We start from the raw sequence: 22,238 nt of genomic DNA on the forward strand, positions 1-22,238 counted from the left end.
TGGCTAAGCCATGTCTCTGCAATATCCTTTCTTTCAGGAGTGCTAGTTCTGCAAGGTTCTCAGGAGAGCTTATGTAAAGTTTGGAAGGTAGGAGACGACGTACTGGCAGAAGTAAAGCTGTGAGGACGAGGCGTGAGTCGTGCTTGGGTAGCTCAGTTGGTAGAGCACTTGCCCGTGAAAGGCAAAGGTCCCGAGTTAGAGTCTTGGTCTGGCACACAGTTTTAATCTGCCAGGAAGTTTCATATCAGCGCACACTCCACTGCAGAGTGAAAATCTCATTCATGCCTAGGATAGATTGAAAAGGGCTGTTTATGGACGACGTGATACACCAACCACTATGAGGGATCTACGCCGAATACTCATTGGGGAGTGGGACAATCTGGACCAACAGTGCCTTGATGAACTTGTGGATAGTATGCACAAATGCATAGACAATCAGATTACAGATACTTCAACAATTACTCTCGAAAGTTGGCAATAATATTCGATCTTTGATAATAACATCTGACAGTCGGCAACACAAACCAAAACATTACATCAAAACAAGTGCTCAGTTCATATTGCTGTAAAATGTGGGAAAAAACGCAAATTGGAATTTATAAGAAGAAGAAGAAGAAGACCAAAAATGCAACAGGAATGTAATATGTAGAAAATCACCGTCAATCCTGGACTAAACATCTTCATAAATTCGATCTTATCCTTTATTAGGACATTTATTAGTTCCTCCTGTTTCCTTAAATGACTGATATACAATCCAGAATCCTGCATTTAGCTGTGAAAATTTTATTCTTTCACCCAGGAAAACTACACAACATACCCGATTTCTATGCAACCCCACTGTCAACCCCACACCACACGAGCCATTCTTAGTGAGTGACCCATATGCAAAATCTGTCAAGTACATCCACCTACTACATTCTATTGCAGTCCTGTCGCAATAAATTTCTATCGGAGGAAGAACGACGTGTGAAGGTCTGCAGTATAACTATTGTGCGACATTTCATTTCAACATGAGTACACCCAAGCAGTTGTCTGTACATATAAATGGCCTTGGTCACTTTAAAATCAATGATCTGATTCATGAACATTCTGTATGCCACACAATAATGGCTGGAAAACCTGGTTGAATTGATGTTCCATTGGGCTGTGTGAACCACATGGAGTGGGACTTTCCTGCAGGACACAGCCTCTAACCTCCCAACCACATACATACCAAACAAGAAAGGCCAAATACTAATAATCATCAAATCAGTATATTTAATTTGTAAGTGAGTGGTTGAGAATAGCCATTTTTTGTTGTGTTATCATGGTCTTCAGTTAAATGACCAGTTTAAAGACAAGTCTGATGGTGCTCTCCATGTGAGATTATGCTATGCACGTCTCTTCATCTTTGCATAAATACTGTAACCTACATCAATTTGAACCTGCTTGCTGTGGTCAAGTCTGTCTCCCTCTCCAGTTTTTACCACCCAAACTTTCTTTTTATAACTGAAATGGATAATCCTTGATGCCTCATCATGTCCTATCAGCCAATCCCTTCTATTCAAACTGTGCTAAAAGTTTCTTTTTATTACTATTTTGACTCTAATTAAAAAAGAATGGGAAGACTGATAGAAGTCAGCCTTCAGGAAGATTACTTTGGGTTCCAAAATGTAGGAACATGCAAGGCCCTACTTACCTTGTGACTCGTATTAGAGGATAGTTAAAGAAAAGCAAACCTGGATTTATAGCATTTGTAAATTTATAGGAAGTGTTTGACAATGTTTAATTGAAATTCTGAAAGTAGCAGATAAACTCTAGGAAGAGGAAAGTTACCTATAATTTGTGTAGAAACCACACTGTAGTTTTGAGAGTTGAAGGACGTGAAAGGGATGCAGTAGTTGAGACTACCTCCTTCATCCTCAAGAACTGCAGCAGAACATTTTGGATGAGACTGCAACAATTCCAGCAGTCCAGCCTTCAGCAACTACTAGACCAGGGCCCAAAACCGCCAAGATATGAATGGTGGTCACTTTTAATATCTGCTATAGTCAGGTTATTACTGTATTTCCTTTCCTCTGCTGTGTTTCTTTGTACCCTGGAACTCTGTTCTCCTTACCAATTTTATTTGCTCAAACCTGTATTTTGCATGGAAGGAATATAGAGGATATAAAACCTAGGTATAGTTTTTCTGCTTTTGTGTGTGCCTGTCAATTATTTGCACCCATGAAGACAGTACTGGCCAGCCATTCTGACACACTGAGTAATTACTATGTTGGCTGAACACAATGGTGTGTTCCTTGCATTTAAATGTTACTAAGTACACCTGCGATGAGCACTAAAAGACCCGAGTCGAAACAAGGCCCCGAGAGTAGACCACATTCCATTAGAACTACTGACAGCCTTGGGATAGCCAGTCCTGACGAAACTCTACCATCTGGTGAGCAAGATGTATGAGAAAGGCGAAATACCCCTCAGACTTCAAGAAGAATATAATAATTCCAATCCCAAAGAAAGCAGGTGTTGACAGATGTGAAAATTACCGAACTATAATTTTAATAAGCTGCAGCTGCAAAATACTAAGACGAATGGGAAAACTGGTAGAAGCCGACCTTGAGGAAGATCAGTTTGGATTCCGTATAAATGTTGTAACACGTGAGGCAGTACTGACCCTACGACTTATCTTAGAGAATAGATTAAGGAAAGGCAAACCTACGTTTCTAGCATTTGCAGGCTTAGAGAAAGCTTTTGATGATGTTGACTGCAATAATCTCTTTCAAATTCTGAAGGTGGTGGGTGTAAAATACAGGGAGCGAAAGGCTAGTTACAATTTGTACAGAAACCAGATGGTAGTTATAAGAGTCGAGGGGCATGAAAGGGAAGCAGTGGTCGGGAAGGGAGTGAGACAGGGTTGTACCCTATCCCTGATGTTATTCAATCTGTATACTGAGGAAGCAGCAAAGGAAACAAAAGAAAAATTCAGAGTAGGAATTAAAATTCATGGAGAAGAAATAAAACTTTGAGGTTCGCCGATGACATTGTAATTCTGTCAGAGACAGCAAAGGACTTGGAAGAGCAGTTGAACGGAATGGACAGTGTCTTGAAAGGAGGATGTAAGATGAACATCAACAAAAGCAAAAAGAGGATAATGGAATGTAGTTGAATTAAATCGGGTGAAGCTGAGGGAATTAAATTAAGAAAGTAGCAAATGAGTTTTGCTATTTGGAGAGCATAATAAGTGATGATGGTTGAAGTAGAGAGGATATAAAATGTAGACTGGCAATGGCAAGGAAAGCGTTTCTGAAAATGAGAAATTTGTTAACAACAAGTATAAATTTAAGTGTCTGAGAGTCATTTCTGGAAGTATTTATATGGAGCGTAGCCATATATGGAAGTGAAACATGGGTGATAAATAGTTTGGACAAGAAGAGAATAGAAGCTTTCGAAATGTGGTGCTACAGAAGAATGTTGAAGATTAGATGGGTAGATCACATAACTAATGAGGAGGTGTTGAATAGAATGGGGAGAAGAGAAATTTGAGACCAGAACTTTGAGACCAAGAGATGAATACAGATTCAGAAGGATGTAGGTTGCAGTAGGTACTGGGAGATGAAGAAGCTTGCACACGATAGATTAGCATGGAGAGCTGCATCAAACTAGTCTCTTGACTGAAGACCACAACAGCAACATACCTGCAATTCACCTGGAAGTCATTTTGTAGGTAAGTCAGCCATTTCTTCAATAGTTTTACAATTACAGATTTTCTTCTTGGGACATTGCTACATTTGTCTTCAGAGACAGGGACAATGTCAAGACTGCTATACATTTAATCTTTCAGCCTTTCTTCTGGAACAGGCACACACCATAGTGCCTCAAGGATTTTGGTGTAAATTCTAGAAACACTCGGCCTTCAACCATCTCGAACACCCGACAATTTAGGTACGAGTGCGGGAGAGTGAGAATGTTTCTACTGATCCACCTGTTTCTATGTGCAGGTCGGAAGTTTGTTATTAGAAAACTGTAAGAGAGGCAAGTCACTGACTACAACAAGTATTTGCCACCAGCATCACAGAAGACATGAGGAGAACTCAACAAATAATTATGTCGTATTCTTTGATATGTTAGTGTCTGTGGTGATTGTAAAAAGACTATTAAATAGTTGAAGATAGATTGCTATGCACATTCAAGTATTGGACTCGTTTGTGACTAGAGACTTTTAAATTACTTTATGTCTTGGACTCTGAGAAGACATGACGCATGTTTATATTTTCATATGGTTTTTAAACCAACTCTTATGTCTCAATGTACTTAATGTTTTCTACAGCTCAAGTTATGAGTAAGACAACGAAGATATTTATATGTCTAAGAAGAGAATTTTGTTCTGCATAGCAGTTCTAGTACACCGTTAATCAATGAGTAAGTTGACACTAAAGTTCATATGTGTGATCAATAGCTTACAGACACCACTCGCAGACAAGAGTAACTGATTCTTCACCATTTGCCTTTCCATAGGCGTTGCTAGGATTTTTCTTTGGGGGCTTCAAAGTTGAAGGTGAGAATATCCGTTCTGTAGGAGACGTTTAACATCATACCTCCTCTGGCTTCTCACTCAAGTACCGGCGAAGTAGGGATCCTGGGGAAGGGGGGTGGGAAGGGTCTTTGGGGCTATCTTCTCTCTCTTCTTCAATCTTAGCAACCAGTTCTATTTTATCCTTTCTTAATTCTCACTTGAGTACCGGTCTATCTTTCCCCCTTTCCATATGCATATACTTCTATCGATAATGTCCTTATTTTCCATGGTTTGCAATAACCTTCAACTTATTTCATATAAGTATGCTGAAGAATCAGGATATACACACACACACATCTACATACACTTAAACACAAACAGAAGAATTATGAATTAGAAACCTAAAGTGATGTCAGAACTGCCAAGGGATTTGGGGAATAAAGATATATGTACATCTGAATCGCTGCACATATTACATTGTTGATATGAGACGGTTCTGCATCATTATTTTTTGTTGCTCTCAAAAATATATTTACACGTGCTGTGCTAGTCCTTTGAGAAAAGGCACACAGGGTGTATACGTGGACAAGGAAAAAAATTTCCGGATTTCTCCCGGATTTCCCAGTAAAAAAACACACTTTCTCCTGAGTGAAAATACACTTTTTCCGTGTTAAGTGACAGTATACTTTTCCTCGGAACTGTTAAACTTATCAATTTATAGAGATTGCAACGCACTTTTGTAAGCCAGTCGTAGTTCCTGTCACGTGATCTCGCCAGCCGATACAGCGGATATTCAAAGCAAAGACACGTCATGTCGTCAGCCAATAGCATTATCACTGTTAATTAGCGCGTACACACAAACAGGAAAAGTTAACTGTTTAAATTAATATACATAGCGTTGCTACAAGAAAAGGAAAGCTTTCACATGCAATATTGGTATCAACGATTAGTAAGCTGCAAGAGAAGCTTAACTTTCACGTATAACATTGATCTTCTTTGCGCGTGTTACACTTTAAGATATATCACACAAATGTGCCAGTAAAATTTTTAATAACGACACAAATGTATGATCTTCTGGGCTCAAAATTTTTCTAAATGGTCATCCTCAGAGGGTTGATTTTTAAATGAGAGTGAAACGCTCAGTGATTAAAGAAATTCATCGCACATAGTTCATCTTGAGTAAAAGGAAATTTACTTTGAAAGTAACGCTTTTTAGTCAATCATTCGCAATATTTTCCCGCGACCTGTTAGAAAGAGGTTCGTTTCAGCAGTTGCCAGAGAGCGCCAATTTTAGGCATCACACCGCTTGCACAGCTACGATGATGCAAGAAGCCCGTATGTTCGTACATGTAAAACATTAAAAGATCTTACGTTACATCACAAAAGAAACAAGACATCAGAGGATATTCCAAGAGCATCGGAATTACGTGAACCATAATAACGTGCATAATTCGGTTTGAAGTGCACATTTGTACATCCAGATTCGGTTGTAAATTTTCTTGGAATACCAGTACTGTATTATTTCATTTTTGGTTCTTTATTATGGCATAATGCCATACTTGCAAGAAGACGAAAACATGCTCTTTTGAAATGCAGAGAACAGTTGAAACTAGCCAATAGTGTGGAATTAAGCATTTCGTGACTGCCTCAGCGGAAAAGATTAATAAAAACCACTTTTCTTTAGCAAACATGCAAAAATAACTTCATTGTTCTGCAAGGTAATTAATGCTTGACTGAAACTGCCGCCCGGGGCAGATACCCCGATTCGCTCCTAGTGAATATGGCAGCTTGCGTGCAATAGTAAAATTTTTCCGAATAGCATCTTGCTGCTACTGCTTATATAGCTAACAGACACACTCTAGTAGCCAGAAGCGGGAGAAGGTACTACACACACGCGGCGCAACTGCGCATGCGCATGGGTCCGCCCGCAACTGCTCACACGAATCTAATGTAAACAGTTGCGACGTCACGCTCATCGGAGGCAATTTGTTGTTATTAAGCATTGCATAGTCTTCCCAAAGCCTCTGACACATTTTGATGCTGGCAGATGATTGTATCAGCACTGTGTTTTGTTGTTGTACATGGCACATTTCCTTTGCAACTTAAGTTTTATTTTAGTTTTTTTTTCTCTCGTTCATGTTTTATTGCTGCAGTATTATTCTGCAGTAGCGGGATACAGTAATATCCTTTGTTTGAATATTATTTCTTACCAGTCAAAATGACAAATTTAACTGAAAACTAAAACAAAAAAAAATCCCGGAATTCTAAAAAATTCCCGGGGTTTTCCCGGTTTTCTCCCGGATGAAAAAATTCCCGGGTTTTTCCTGGATCTCCCGGTTGTCCCGGGTCGTATACACCCTGGCAAAGTATCTACTGGGAGTTGGCAAATAAAGTAGACATAGCATCTACTATGTGTGGGCATGATATCTGTTTATATGGTAAAAGTGAGGGGTGAAAGATGACTCTTGGGTATTAGATAAAAAGTATTAGGAAGTGGAATAGAAGTGTAAAGTAGATTTTTAATTTTACCAGAGAATATTTAAGAATAGTATTCATTAAGATGTATGCTAGGGCAATGAGCCAAGAGGACTACTGAAGAAAAATATGGAGGGCGCACTCGACATTATTGGATGAGAAAAAGGGCGGATAGGCAGACCTATGAAAGGCTGACCTATACTGCACAGACAGGGGCACCAAGAAGAGGATTGACCAGTACCATAGGAGTATAAGAATAAGAAAGGGACGTACCTACCAAAATGTAAGGAGAAAGGGTACCCATGGATCAACCCACTTAAGATATAGTTACTATTCGTAAAGGGTAAAAGGGCAGTATTGTGACAGAAGTAAAATGTTTAAAGACATAAGTCTGGTAAGTTTGAATTCTATGCAGCACTAGCATTTTTACATTTTAGACTTACAAGTGTCAGAAGAAGGGAACACTATTCTACCCAGAGAGATTACATAAGTAATGAATAAGTACATACTTAGGAAAAGTAGTACATGAAGTAAGAGCAAAGCAGTGGAGTATTCATGAGTTATGTGCACCTGGAATTTATGATTGGAAGAGGAACAGAAAACAAAGATTTGGTACTCAAGAGTTTTTTTTTTTTTTTTTTTTTTTTTTCCCCGATTGAAAAGAGCTAACTCCAACATGGATTGAAAGGTTCATGTTTTGTAATAGTGGTAAAATATGCACAGTTGTTAGTAAAAAGAGAGGTACTGTCAAAAGATTTGAATTGTCTTGTGTAATATTATTGTACATAATGGATATGTATAAAACATCGCGTGTTCGAGCTAAGGGGAGGGATATGTAGTGCCTCAAGAATTTTGATGTAAATTCTAGAAACACTCAACCTTCAACTGTCTCGAATACCAGATTTTTTACGTACAAGTGTGGGAGAGTGAGAACGTTTCTACTGATCCACTTTTTTCTATGTGCAGGGCGGAAGTTTGTTATTAGAAGACTGTAAGAGGGGTGAGAGACTGATGACAACAAGTGTTTGCCGCTAATGCCACAGAAGACATGAGGAGAACTCAACGAATAATTATGTCATTTTCTTTGATGTGTTAGTGTCTGTGGTGATTGGAAAAAAAGACTATTAAACAGTTGAAGGTAGACTGCTATGCACATTCATGTATTGGATTTGCTTGAGACTTTTAAATTACTTCATGTCTTGGACTCTGAGAAGTCAAGACGCATGTTTATATTTCATACGTTTTTTAAACCAACTCTTATGTCTCAATGACTTAATGTTTTCTAAAGCTCAAGATACCAGTGAGACGACAAAGATATTTATATGTGTAAGAAGAGAATTTTGTTCTGCATAGCAGTTCTAGTACAACGTTAATCAATGAGTAAGTTGACACTAAAGTTCATATGTGTGATCAATAGCTTACAGAAATAAGAAGATGATATTTTTTTGTTGCGGAAAACGTTAGAACGAACACACACACACACACACACACACACACACACAGAGCCACTGTGGGTGGAAACAGATGGCGTGTGTGTGTGTGTGTGTGTGTGTGTGTGTGTGTGTGTGTGTGTGTTTGTGTGCATGGGCGTTCTATTTTAGAAGAAGATCGTTTGTTCAAAAGCTTAAATGTACAGCAGTCTTTTCGTTGTGCCTGTCTGCAACTCAATGTCTCCTCTATATGATCAGTCTATCCTTTTCATAATAGTGTACGCCAACAGGTTCCATTGTTTCTGATATATATTCCTGTGTATTTTGTGAGAGTGCATCTTTACAATGGGTACCCAAAGTTATGACTGTCACCTCAAAAAAATAAAGTTATGCATTTAATTTTTTTGTTTCTTTGCAGGTACACATCTACAGACATCTTACACAATGAAATGTGTGTCCCACAGCATTACAGCATGACACTAGAAGAGCAAAGACAAAATGGGACAGACCATTGATAAAGTGGAGAATTGTCTGAAGTCATCATTTCTGCTGCTGCTGAAAAATAACTGCACGATACTCCACTTTATTAATGGTCTGCACAATTGCGTTATTGTTCCTCTAGCAGCCTGTACAGTACTATGGTGCAAACATTTAATGTGTAACAAATACCTGCAAAGCAAACAAAAAGATTACACTGATGAGCCAAAACATTATGACTATCTACTTAAAATCAATCTCTCTCTCTCTCTCTCTCTCTCTCTCTTCTTAGGGCATAAAAACAAACCGTGTCAAAACTGTAGAACATGAAGATAGAGAGACGAGTTAAAAACGACTACAAGTCAAGTGCAATTGACAGAAAAACAGGGATGTGCAGAAAGGTCTATAAAACACGCCATAGAGAAACAGAAGTCCAGAACTAAAAATCAAATGGCCTTTGCCATATCGCTACAATGCATAAAAAGTAAAATGCAGTTGACAGCCCACTCGTTGTTCACTAAGACGGCAAACACCAACCGGCAGCATAAGTGGTTAAAAAAGGGCATTCCATTACGAAACGGTAAACAGTCAAAAGTTGGGTGCAATGTGCACAAAGTGGTGGGGGAGAACCACTTACCAAACAGCAATGGCTAAAAAGACAGTACCCAATACACAACCTAGTTAAAACGATCTCCTCTTGGGGAAAGGGCCAAGAGGAGGCCGTCCAAGCTGCTGGGAGAGACTTAATAACACGGAGCTTGTTCCCATGAAAGGAGGATCAAAGGTGATGCCAAAGCGACACAAAGCCGACTGACGGCAACACAGAGATAATCAGAAGGAATGTAAGAACTAGCTGGGTGAGGTACAAGGATTGCAGTCTTGGCAGCAGCGTCAGCAGCCTTGTTTCCTGTCAGACCGATATGACCAAGAACTGACATAAAAATCACAGTGGCTCCATCGAGAGTGGGCAAGTGACAGCTTTCCTATACCCATTGCATTAAGGGATGGATGGTGTGCAGCACACAGAGGCTTTATAGGGCACTGTGTGAGAGTGAGCAGATGAGACAATTGAAAAGCCTGTGTCGTCAAATGTACTCTGTGGGCTCATACAGGACAAACAGCTCTGCTGTAAATACTGAGCAGTGCTCTGGAAGCCGATACAAAAAAACGTCAGTGCCAATGACGAAGGCACACCCGACATCATGGTCAGTAAGAGAGCCATCAGTGTACACAAAGGTACAGTTAGAAAGTTCTGTGCAGAGGCCGCAAAAGTGAAGGCGATAGGGTGAGCTGGAGTAGTGTCCTTAGGAAGCGAATGAAGGCCAAGGTGAACACGGGTCGCCACACGAAACCGAGGAGATGAAGGGTTCACACCCACCACGAAAGTTGCAGGTAACGCAAAGTTAAGCTGCTGCAGCAAGAGCCGAAAGTGAACTCCACAATGTAACTGTGACAAGGGACACGTCCCATACTGGCGATCAAGGCAGTTATTGAAGGAGGCAGCATAGGATGAGTGGTCATGCATGGCAGACAAATGGCATGCATATCTGCTAAGAGGAAGTCACAGAGGTAGGACAGTAGTAGTTCAGCAGCTTCTGCATACAGACTCTCAACCGGGCTAGTGTAAAAGGCACCAGTGGCCAAACAGACGCCATGATGGTGGGTAGTACTGAGATGGTGTAAGAGCGATGGACATGCAGATGCATAAACGAAGTACCCATAGTCTAGTTTCGAATGGACGAGGAAACAATTCAAACAGAGATGGGTGGTTTGAACTGCGCCCCAGGAAGTTCCATTGAGGACATACAGAACATTATGGGACTGCATACAGCTGGCTGCCAGATAAGACACGTGGGAGGACCAAGAAAGTTGTCTATCGAGCACGAGTCCCATGAATTTTGAAGTCACAGTCTGGGATTTCTGCAGAAAACCATTCACAACATGTGTAGACAAAGTGACAAGATGATCAACTGTAGAATGGTGCACTTGAAATCCACACTGTACAGTGGTTAGTAAATTGCGAGACTCAAGCCACCACACAACCAAGAACGATTCATATATCTTGCAAACAAGACTGGTGAGAGAAATGAGATGGTAGCTAGAAGGAAGGAGTTTGCCATTACCAGGTTTAGATATGGGTATGATGATGGTTTCACGTCAGTGTCTGGGAAACGTGCCCTCTGTCCAGATACAGTTGTACGTATTAAGCAGAAAGTGCTTGTCCACAAGAGAAAGGTGCTGCAACACCTGAATTTGATCAGTGTCTGGCCTTGGGGCGGAGGATTGAGATGAAGTGAGAGCATGATCCAGCTCCCTCATAATAAAGGTGGCATTGTAACACTCACAATTCTGAGAAGAGTGGGGTATTGCCCAAGCCATCTCTGCTCATTTCTGATGGAGGAAGGCAGGGTAATAGTTGGAGGAAACTGAAATCTCCACAACATTGCGGTCCAATGTGTTGGAGATAACAATAAGGTCCATGATGACTGTCTGCTAATGTCAGGCCAGAAATTGGGGAACGGATCTTGGTCCCAGAGAGCCGCTGGAGGTTGTCCCACACAACAGATAAGGGAATGGAAATGTTAGAAGAACTGGTGAATGAAATCCAGCTAGCTTTTTTGCTATCCTGAAGAACACAATGACACTGTGTATGTTGTTGTTATTGTTGTTGTTGTGGTCTTCAGTCCTGAGACTGGTTTGATGCAGCTCTCCATGCTACTCTATCCTGTGCAAGCTTCTTCATCTCCCAGTACTTACTGCAACCTACATCCTTCTGAATCTGCTTAGTGTATTCATCTCTTGGTCTCCCCCTACAATTTTTACCCTCCACACTGCCCTCCAATACTAAATTGGTGATCCCTTGATGCCTCAGAACATGTCCTATCACCCGATCCCTTCTTCTAGTCAAGTTGTGCCACAAACTTCTCTTCTCCCCAATTTTATTCAATACTTCCTCATTAGTTATGTGATCTACCCATCTAATCTTCAGCATTCTTCTGTAGCACCACATTTCGAAAGCTTCTATTCTCTTCTTGTCCAAACTATTTACCGTCCAGGTTTCACTTCCATACATGGCTACACTCCATACAAATACTTTCAGAAATGACTTCCTGACACTTAAATCTATACTCGATGTTAACAAATTTCTCTTCTTCAGAAACGCTTTCCTTGCCATTGCCAGTCTACATTTTATATCCTCTCTACTTCGACCATCATCAGTTATTTTGCTCCCCAAATAGCAAAACTCCTTTACTACTTTAAGTGTCTCATTTTCTAATCTAATACTCTCAACATCACCCGACTTAATTCGACTACATTCCATTATCCTCGTTTTGCTTTTGTTGATGTTCATCTTATATCCTCCCTTCAAGACACCATCCATTCCATTCAACTGCTCTTCCAAGTCCTTTGCTGTCTCTGAGGTTCGCTGATGACATTGTAATTCTGTCAAAGTTTTTATTTCTTCTCCATGCATTTTAATGCCTACTCCGAATTTTTCTTTTGTTTCCTTTACTGCTTGCTCAATATACAGATTGAATAACATCGGGGAGAGGCTACAACCCTGTCTTACTCCCTTCCCAACCACTGCTTCCCTTTCATGTCCCTCGACTCTTATAAAACCATCTGGTTTCTGTACAAATTGTAAATAGCCTTTCGCTCCCTGTATTTTACCCCTGCCAGCTTTAGAATTTGAAAGAGAGTATTCCAGTCAACACTGTCAAAAGCTTTCTCTAAGTCCACTGTGTATGTATCAGTTTATAATGAACGCAGTTTGCCATCATAGAATGATGGTTAAAATGCGGAGAGCCGTCTCCAGGCACAAATTGCATCACAGCATGCCTCAGTTCACAAAGGAACCACGACACGGCAAGGTAAAGCGGAAGTGCAAGGAATGGAATGTTCTGCAGCGGTAGGGATAAGGTTTGTAAGATATTCTATCTGGTCATCACAACTGGGGAAATGTTGTTCATTGAAGGTCATCAGGGAGGAGTAAAGCCTCCAGTCAGCCTTAGCAAGCTGCCATTTGGGTACGCACAGAGGCGGGGCAGGAGTCAGCAAATGGACAGTACACGGGAAATAGTCACTTGAGTATGTACCAGAGAGAATGGACCACTTGAGACAATGGACAAGCTGGGCAGTGCAGAAGGATAGGTCCAAAAGGGAGTAAGTGTGCATGGTGTCTGAAAGGAACATGGGTGCTCCTGTATTAAGGCAGAAGAGGTTAAGTTGATTATGAAGGTTAGCCAAGAGGGCACCTCTCAAACAGGTTCTTGGAGAACCCCAAAAGGGATGGTGTGTACTAAAGTCACCAAGCAACAGAAAGGACTGAGGTAGCTGCCCAATAAGCTGGAGGAAGTCTGCCCTGGAGACATCTTATGATGGAGTGATTAAATGGTACAAGGTAAAAGGTCAAGTGAGGAAAGAAAAGGTGAACTGCAACAGCTTGATGGTGGGTAGTGAGGGAGGTGGGTTAACTATGAATGTCATCCTGCATGAGCAGCATGACTCCCCCATGAGATCGAATGCCGACCTTGGGAGGAAGGTCAAAACGGACTGGGAAGAAATGCAAGAACTCAAAATGGTCATGAGCATGCAATTTTGTTTCCTGGAGGCAGAGAACAAGTGGATGCAGTGATTCTAAGAGCACCCATAAATCCTCTTTGTTGTATCCCTGGTCACGAATGTTCCATTGGACGAGAGTCATGACGAGGAAAAAATGAAGGGGTGTCATCTCGGCAGCTGCCGAATGCCAGCCTTCGAAGAATTGCTGCTACAAGGCACAGAGACAGGAGGATCCTGCTATATGAGGTCTGCAGAAGGGTTGACATTCTTCTGTTGTCAGCCTGTGGAGTACAGGGCAGAAAAATGGTTGGTGGTGCGCACCGGTGACACAGAGGTTGGTCGGGCGAGGGTATGACGTGGTGACACCATCGAAGAGGATCTTCGAGTTGACAAAGGAGAAGACCATTTGCTTTTATTTGACTTCTTTGAGCCTTTCAGGTTATTAGTGAAAGACTAAAGTGTTGGTTGGCTGGAAGGATGTAGGAAGTATTCATGGGAGTATTCCTTCTGTCTTTTCCGGCCTGCCGTATGTGTAGTTGGTGACTTTGCCCCATGAAGCAAGAGTTTGGTGGCATGTTGCACAGCTGGAGCAGGAGACGGGGACGCTACCAAGACATTGGGCAAATTCACAACTGTGGTGCTAAATTTGAGGTCGCGTGTCTGTGTGGCCATGTCCTTCGTGGAGCGAGATGTAGCAAGAACAGTACAGTAGGTACCAGATAATAGAATGCAGGGTTTCCAACTAGCCAACAAATCGCGAGCGACCGGGTAAGGCACTTTTTTCTTTACCCGGATCTCCTGGAAAGCCCGCTCATCCAGATACAGGGGACAATCGCAGGACGAGGTGGCATGGTCACAATTGCAGTTGATGCAACAGGGAGAAGGACATGACAATTGCCCTTATGAGCATCCCCACCACAGGTTACACATTTGGCAGGGTGTCATCAACAGGACTCTCGAGTGTGGTTTTAACAATGACACTGGCAGCAGTGCATCAGGTTTGGAATATACGGTCTAACTGTGATAACTTCATAACCTACTTTGATCTTTGATGGAATAACTACTCTATCAAAAGTGAGAGAGAGAGAGAGAGAGAGAGAGAGAGAGAGAGAGAGAGAGAGAGAGAGAGAGAGAGAGAGAGCGCATGCAGGCACTAATGAGGCATCTACTTTTTTCATCACCTGATGGATGGCAATGACACCCTGATCAGAGAGGTATGTTTGGATTTCTGCCTCAGTCACGCCATCAAGCAGCCTATTGTAAATAACACCACAGGAAGAATTCACCGTTCGATGGGCCTCAACACAAACAGGATAGCCATCGAGGAGCGAAGCTGCAAGCAGTTTTTGTCCTTGAGAATCCGTAGTAGTATCCAAAAGCACAGTGCCGTTGCATAAACGAGAGCAGAATATCACAGGGCCAGCAACTGTGTCAACACCTTTCTGAATAATAAACAGATTTACCACTGCAAAGGATGGATCGCCTTCAGTACGTGAAACCATGAGGAACTGTAGTGCAGCTGGGAGAGTCTTTGAATCATTAGCCTCATTCTGTTTACGTTTTGTAGCCACTGACTGTGAAGATGATTGGCTCATTGTGAGAAAATCCCCCACGATTGCCAGCGTTTCCGATGGCATGCTCCTTCCAACTGGGGGCTCCTTCAGAAGGGAATGCACCCACCTTAGGTGATTGTTCACATCTCAGATCACACCTCCCAGACACCGGACAAAGGGACCAATTGGCAATATGGGAAGATAGCAGCTCAGGCAAACACCCCTCCCTGCACCTGGCCTGTAACAGGGGATACACGTGAACCTTTTCTGTTGACCTGGGGCTGGGAATTACACGTTACCCAATCACCTATTACATGCCAGACGTGCAGGCCAGCCTTCAGGATTGCACAGGGAGGAGGAAGAAAAAGAAGAACTTCAAACAGTGAAGCGGAGGAAGGATAGAAGGTAAACAAAGAAAGAAAAAAGGAACAGTGGAGAGTATTCTGCTACCGAGTACCGAAAATGCAGAATACATTGCCAAAAACAGCCCAGACATGTTCCCCAAGAGAGGGGAAAAAGAACATCAAGAGGACAGACATGCAGCATGGAAGGGAAAAGATGCTGTAAAGGCTGGGGGCCCGTGGTAGCCTAGTACAAACTCGTCAAAGAGCAACGAGTCCCCTGGGGGGGGGGGCTAAAAATCTTGTTTATTCATCTTTGGAATGAAATACATCACTTATTCTGCGTATCAGGGATCCTACAGTTTGTTAGTATGTTTGTGGCATTAGATGTATACACACAGGTCACGTAATCTGCATAAATAATGAACCACCGATTTATGTACACAGTGATGGGTTCCATATGATTTATATCAGCAAATTTGGTTGCTGTGACATCAATATGAGTTCACTATAATGCTCTGCAAGCCAGTTTAGCTTGGTTATGGCCCTGAGATATTGACAATTATACTGCTGAAAGATGACATCTCTGTCAGGAAAGACGTCAAGCATGCAGGGGTGCAGGTGGTTCACAGATGTCAGCATGTCTTTGACTACTACCATAGGTCCCATGCAAGTACAGGAGAATGTCTCCCATAGCATAATACTGCACCCACCATACTGCATCTGTGGTATGCTGTGTGTTTTGAACTGCTGTTCACGTCAATGACGGCATTTGTGGAGACAACCTTCAACTTAGTGTAGCAAAAATGTGATTCACCCAAGGAGCCAACACGTTTCCATTGATCAACAGTCAAATTCTGATGATTCCGGCCTACTGATGTTGTTGGGTCAACATAGGAATAAGTAGGGGTGGTCTGCTGTGGAGCTCCATATTCAACAATGTACTATGAGCGACGTACTCCGAAATACTTTTGAATGCATCAGCATTTTTTTCCAGCAGAGATGCCATGGATCACCACCTACCCTATGTTACAGAGCAGACAAGCCTCTGAAACCCATGTTCTGTAAAGAGTTGTGGATGTCGAACTATTTAGCACCTAGGGGTAGTATCATTGTCCTTCAAACTCCTTCCGTAGATGTTCATGACAGTAGCTTCGCTGTTTTCAAGATAATCATTCACAGGCTCTGCATGATGATAATCTGCTCTTTGTCAAAGTCGCTTATCTCAATGGATTTCCCCCCATTTGCAGGTTACACCTTCAATAGGGTGACCCCCGTCTTGTATCTGCTTACATACTTTTGTTGCTGGGTCACGTGCCCGCAACGTCATCAGGTGACATCCAATGTTGCAGTGGGCAGTAGTCATAATGTTTTAGCTTAACAGTGTATTATGTTTATTTTTTTGAGGTGATGATTAAACTTTATGAATATCCCTCATACTTAACATGTAATAACATTACCATCTCATAACGTTTCTGAATAGTACACATGGGTCGAAAAACCACTTTCTTTGTGTCAATTTTTTCTAAATAACCTTAGTGAATCACTATGACTCTTTTACACAGTGTTTTTCCTTAATTAATTAAAATCAACTGATGTGGCCATTCACAATCAAATAACTATGGAATTCAGCAGCTACAGTACCTGAAAATGCTGGTCACAAGTGCTATAAAATATCAAAGCCTAATAACTATGATAAATTAGCAGTGGATAATAGATCAAATTATCATTTTCTTGCTACAAGTAACTAGAAGTTTGAGCAATTATTTACCATCAACCACAATTAACTTTTACTCACCAATCCAAAGAGATCGAGAATAAGATTTCCATGTTTTCGTACAATGTTAAATGCCTGGCAACACAGATCAACGAAGTGGTGGAATTTTGCTGTAGGCTTGTCACCACCGTTAATAACATATGCCATATCCGACGTGAGAACAAAAGGAGTTCGATCCCTAGAAAAGGTTTTGAAAAAAACACGTGTTTAATACACATTCCAAGAAAAACCTCCTGATTGCAATTACAGGAATTCACTTTACAGAAACTTACCGCTTAAAGTTTCCAAACATTTGTGCATCACCAAGAAATTTTCCAAAGTCAATATGAAACAAATGTCCTGATGTTTTTAGCATTATGTTGTCATTGTGCCTATCACATATTCCCAGAATATATGTTGCTACACTATAACCAGCACAGGATGCTGAAACAAACATAATAAATTAATGGTATTCCGGATGCAAAAAATTTCAGGTGTAATTATCTTTATTTTTGTTTTTTTCATTCCGTTAAGAGAGGGAAATAATATTCAGTTGTAATGAACATGCAGTAGTTGTGGCATTCCAAGAATGGAATGCATTGTGCTTTATCTCAAAATGTAATGGAAGAAAGAATCAGTAACATGTTTTTAAAAATGTGTTTCATCAAGTATTTCATAAGGGGATGGGGGTGAAGTTGTTTTTGAATTAAACCATATGAACTACTGCAACATCCAATAGAGGCATTTAAACAATTTTAAAACATGATTTGTTACAGTCTAATTCTTTCTACATGCTGCAAGTTCGAACAATGTTAGTTTCAATTACTACTGATTAGCACAAATCCTCAACAGATTGTGCAAGAACAAATATGCCTCTATTAAATAAGTACTGTCTGTCATTAAACAAAATTCACTTAATGCTGTGATGAAAGCAAGGCATAACTGACAGTGTGTATTGAATGGGAAGAACTTCGTTAAATGACATATTCCTTATTTTTGTTTTATTTTGCAGTTTAAACTGCCCATCATCCAAGGAAAATTTGGTAATTAATTTGTCTCTAATCTTTGTTTTCAGAATTTAATTAAATATGTTTGACACACACAAATAGTTAGCCAATGTTCCTGAAGTGAGACTGGGATGGAGAGAAAGTAGGGTAGTGGGTAGTAGGAGAAAATACTGTGGATACATTCTGCATGAAGCATTATTTGATATTGACAAAAAAAGCCTAAGAACAAGTCAAACCTCAAAAATTGTTGAAGAATTTAGGGATACTGTTATATGCACTTGGCACTGTCCACAAATTGTACACCACGAAGAACCCCATTTCTATGTCATTTGACTGACTACTGAAGTTCATTGCATTACCTTAAGGCTCTATTATGAGTAACCCTGAAGAGCTTTAACAAGTTCTAATGATGTTTTTGAATAGACTAAGAAGTGCTTCACATTTCGTCATGGTGATATTCGCATTTAAGATATAAAAACAACCAGGATACATAGTATTCATGTGCGAAGTTTAGCTAAACAATATATCAGAAAGTTATTACTTAGGGTACAAAAGATATAAACTGATCAGTATGAAGAAAGAACAATCTGGCCAATTTTTTAAGTTTATTAAGATTACCAGTGGAAGTTTTAATCCATTTTGTATAACCCAGCACAAAATTTAAACTCAAGGTACAACGGGGTAACAGAAAGCACTGCTTTTTTCTTATATTATTCTATAAATGTTTGTTCTTACAAGAGTATACCCTCCGAGTATTTAAGAACAGAATTTGTACACAGGTGCTCTCTCAACATCCAGATATCCTTGTAATTTATGGAAGTATTGACCATAAGGTATATTAATGATTTATTTAAGATTTTAAAAGATTCACACTATCTTACAAAATGCCCATAGAAAGTTCATTAATAAGTCAAAACACTTTGTAATGCTGCTGGGCATATCATGGATCAAATGATATAATCATACACAAATCTGGCGGGGTTGCTAGGTGCAGTGCAGAGTAATACATCTGCCTGTGCCAGGTCACATGTGTAAACAACAATGACGCATTTGCGGACAACCGCAAACTGTCTTTGCTTGCTTGTTTGTTTTAGCTCACCAATCTGTAGTACCACATACCATCCAATGGACTTGCTTTTATGATCATCTTGTGATAGATGGCTGCTTTCTGGACACTGATTTGGATCTCATTACACCCCCCCCCCCCCCTCCCCCAACTGATGTCTGGCTCACTATTTTCCTAATGCGATGCTTTATGGGCTCTCCACCCAACCGCATGTCATGCCATATGTGTGGGAACTGATGGCATGTGTGTTTACAAAGAGAGTGGTTCATATTTTAATGCTTCCAGTCAGACAAACTTAGTGTTCTTCAGCACAAATGTTTGACTTGTTCAGTAAATTTCCACAGTGCTATGATGGCTTTGTTCCCATTCTGCTCAGGAAGAAGGAAGGAATATTAGGGTTTAATGTCTCATTGACAATGGGGTCATTAGAGACAGAGTTCAGGAAGAACAATATCATTAAGGCTTTTGTGACCACTTGTTGACAAACTGCTGTTGGCTTCTGTCTTGGGCCCCTCGGCTCATGTTCATTTGATGAATTTTCTGAAGTTTTGACAGCATAAGTAGCTGGCAAAACATCAGAAAAATCATCAAAACCAAAGTTGGTCAAAGAAACTGAGACAGGAGCCAATAGACAATTTGTCATTTCAGAATGTGTCACGATCTATTACATTATGTATTTTGTTTGTATTAATTAATATACAATAAAACCTGTGTTACTGAAGAAGCAGATTTACAACACAAATAATGTTATGGTATACCCTTTTTATGCAACAAAAAAACATAAGACCAAAAATGCAGGCAATTCCCATAAAGGTCAACACAATATCTGTTTGCAACACAGCATTGGGCTGCTAACAGATGCTAAGAAGCTTTTGGGAATGCCCACAATTAACTAAACTAAAGAGTGTTGTTCCACATATGGAGAGTATTTCAACAGACTATTAAAAGCTACAAATTCTGACAAAATTAGTCAAAGTAATGTACCAAAAATTGACTAATTTATGCACAAAGGAGACAGGAGATGAGAATAACTGACGACTGACATAAAACAAAAGAATGGTACATACCTGTAAAGTTTGCAACGGCTCTTTCATATTCAAAAGCTGACGGATTATGTTTGGCTAACCACTCAGCAATAGGACGGTCTTTGAATGATCCAGTAAGTCCAAGTTCAACTTGTATCTTTCTTAAAGTTTCTGCATTTGTGACCATTTCTATCATACCTGTAAATATTTTTGTTATGCATTTCAAGTAAGTGAATATTGGATGCAGTAATGAATACAAGTGTTTCACAGTATTTAACAGCAAAAGGGATGATAAATCAAATCTTAAACTGACAAATTCCTTGAACCTTGTGACATTATTGGGTAAAAAGAAGTTTCATTCCTATACTTTAAGCTGATACACATGGAGTGAAGGATATTCATCATCACTCAGCATAACCTATCTTAGTAGGCTGTGGTGACAAAATCATTCATAGACAGGTTTACTACGAACTCAGGAAGGAAATATTACAGCTTATAAGCAATTCAGTGAACATATGATTACGAAAATGAAAATAGCATCTTCCACAATTTTTAAAACATCAAATTGGGAGGTATATTTCCACAATTTTGGTAACTTCCTTTTATTCCACAACTGAGATGATATATCCATTAAAAATACATATAATCTTTAATAGTTGGCAGCCATGACATCACACACTGATGATTAGGAGATAGGATATGTGAGAAATAGAGGAACTAAAAGTATGTAGTGATGATAAAAATTTGACAGTGAAGAGTTATGAAGAAGACAAGGAAAACTGCACACGCTCATGTTTAAATTTGTTCAAGATAAATATATGATAAACTTGGTCTGGATTTATTTGTTTGCATTTCTACTTCAGTTTAAAGGCTAAATTTTGGAGTACTTACTGTTTATATAAAGAATTAACACAGGTTTGATTTTGGTATGCCTAATTTACAAACATGAGTGTAATACAATGCAGTGCCTGCATTATCCTGAATTATGATGAAAAGTTCCTTTGCATGCATGCATGCATGCATACATGCACCTAGGTGACTACAACAATTACAGAATACACGAAATGTGTTTGCAATTGTGAATATGAACTACTACCATCAGCTATATAATGGAATGACAACAACGAAAATATGTACCCGATCGGGACTTGAACCCGGATTTCCCACTTATCGCAAGTGGTTGCCTTACTATTTGGCTATTTGGGCATGAGTCACAGCCAGACTCAAACTTCCATGTGTAGATGTGTGGTAGACGGCATGTGGAAGTTTGTGGTCTGGCTGTGAGTCATGCTCTGATAGCCAAATGGTAAGGCGGCCACTCATGATAAGCAGGAAATCAGGCACAAATTTTCATCATTGTCATTCCATTATAAAACTAATAGTCGTCCATATTTGCAATTGCAAATACAATTCATGAAAATGGAATAGTTTGAATAATTCTATTAAGAATAAATATAGACTGTTGTGTGTTGAAGGGAGGAACCCATTTCAGTTGTGTGAGAAAAAAAGGATGCAACAGACCATTAATACTACTAATTTGAGATCTAGATCAGAATATGAGTTGTGTAGGAAGGTGTTTCACTACGTAGCAGTTATGGGAGGGGTGTAGACCAACAGGAAAACTTAAGATCAGGATACCAGGTCAGAAGTATAGTAAAATCATAAGTATTATGAAAAGCACAGAAAGTTTCCGATTATCCAGGTTAATACAGACCAGATACTGTACAAATTACTGAGAAATGTGAAAAATCCATCCAAAATACACATTTCACAGGAATGTGGTGATTACTGAGCTTACAAAACATGATACATGTCACATTAGAAAGTTCATTGCATTACATATGCACTGCTCACTGGGAACTGAAAACAGAGTATTTCACAATTACTTGTTTTCTATTCACTTTCAAGAACAGCTTATTTTTCCTTTTTTTGTTTTTTTCATTCAATTTTTCTGTCATGGTCCCTCATTTTCTAGAGAGCAAAAACATCAGTATAGTCAAACAAATTTTGTTGTGCATACTCTAAGCATATCAGTGCCTTGATGCGCACAATAATG

The 22,238-nt window shown here is 40.0% G+C and overlaps 1 protein-coding gene across 2 annotated transcripts in view; it reads right to left on the bottom strand.

The window, feature by feature from the left end:
• The window catches only part of LOC126094613 (phosphatidylinositol 4-phosphate 3-kinase C2 domain-containing subunit alpha-like), a 243,258-nt gene that overhangs the window by 94,746 nt on the left and 126,274 nt on the right, over window positions 1–22,238 (bottom strand). For both annotated transcript variants that reach the window (XM_049909092.1, XM_049909091.1), the window contains exons 21-23: window positions 20,225–20,380; window positions 17,378–17,528; window positions 17,127–17,283 (exon numbers count right to left, since the gene is read on the bottom strand). In XM_049909092.1, coding sequence (XP_049765049.1) covers window positions 17,127–17,283; window positions 17,378–17,528; window positions 20,225–20,380 — 464 coding nt within the window. The remainder of the gene's footprint in view (window positions 1–17,126; window positions 17,284–17,377; window positions 17,529–20,224; window positions 20,381–22,238) is intronic.

This window comes from Schistocerca cancellata, chromosome 8 (genome assembly GCF_023864275.1).
Source record: "Schistocerca cancellata isolate TAMUIC-IGC-003103 chromosome 8, iqSchCanc2.1, whole genome shotgun sequence".
Taxonomy (NCBI): domain Eukaryota; kingdom Metazoa; phylum Arthropoda; class Insecta; order Orthoptera; family Acrididae; genus Schistocerca; species Schistocerca cancellata.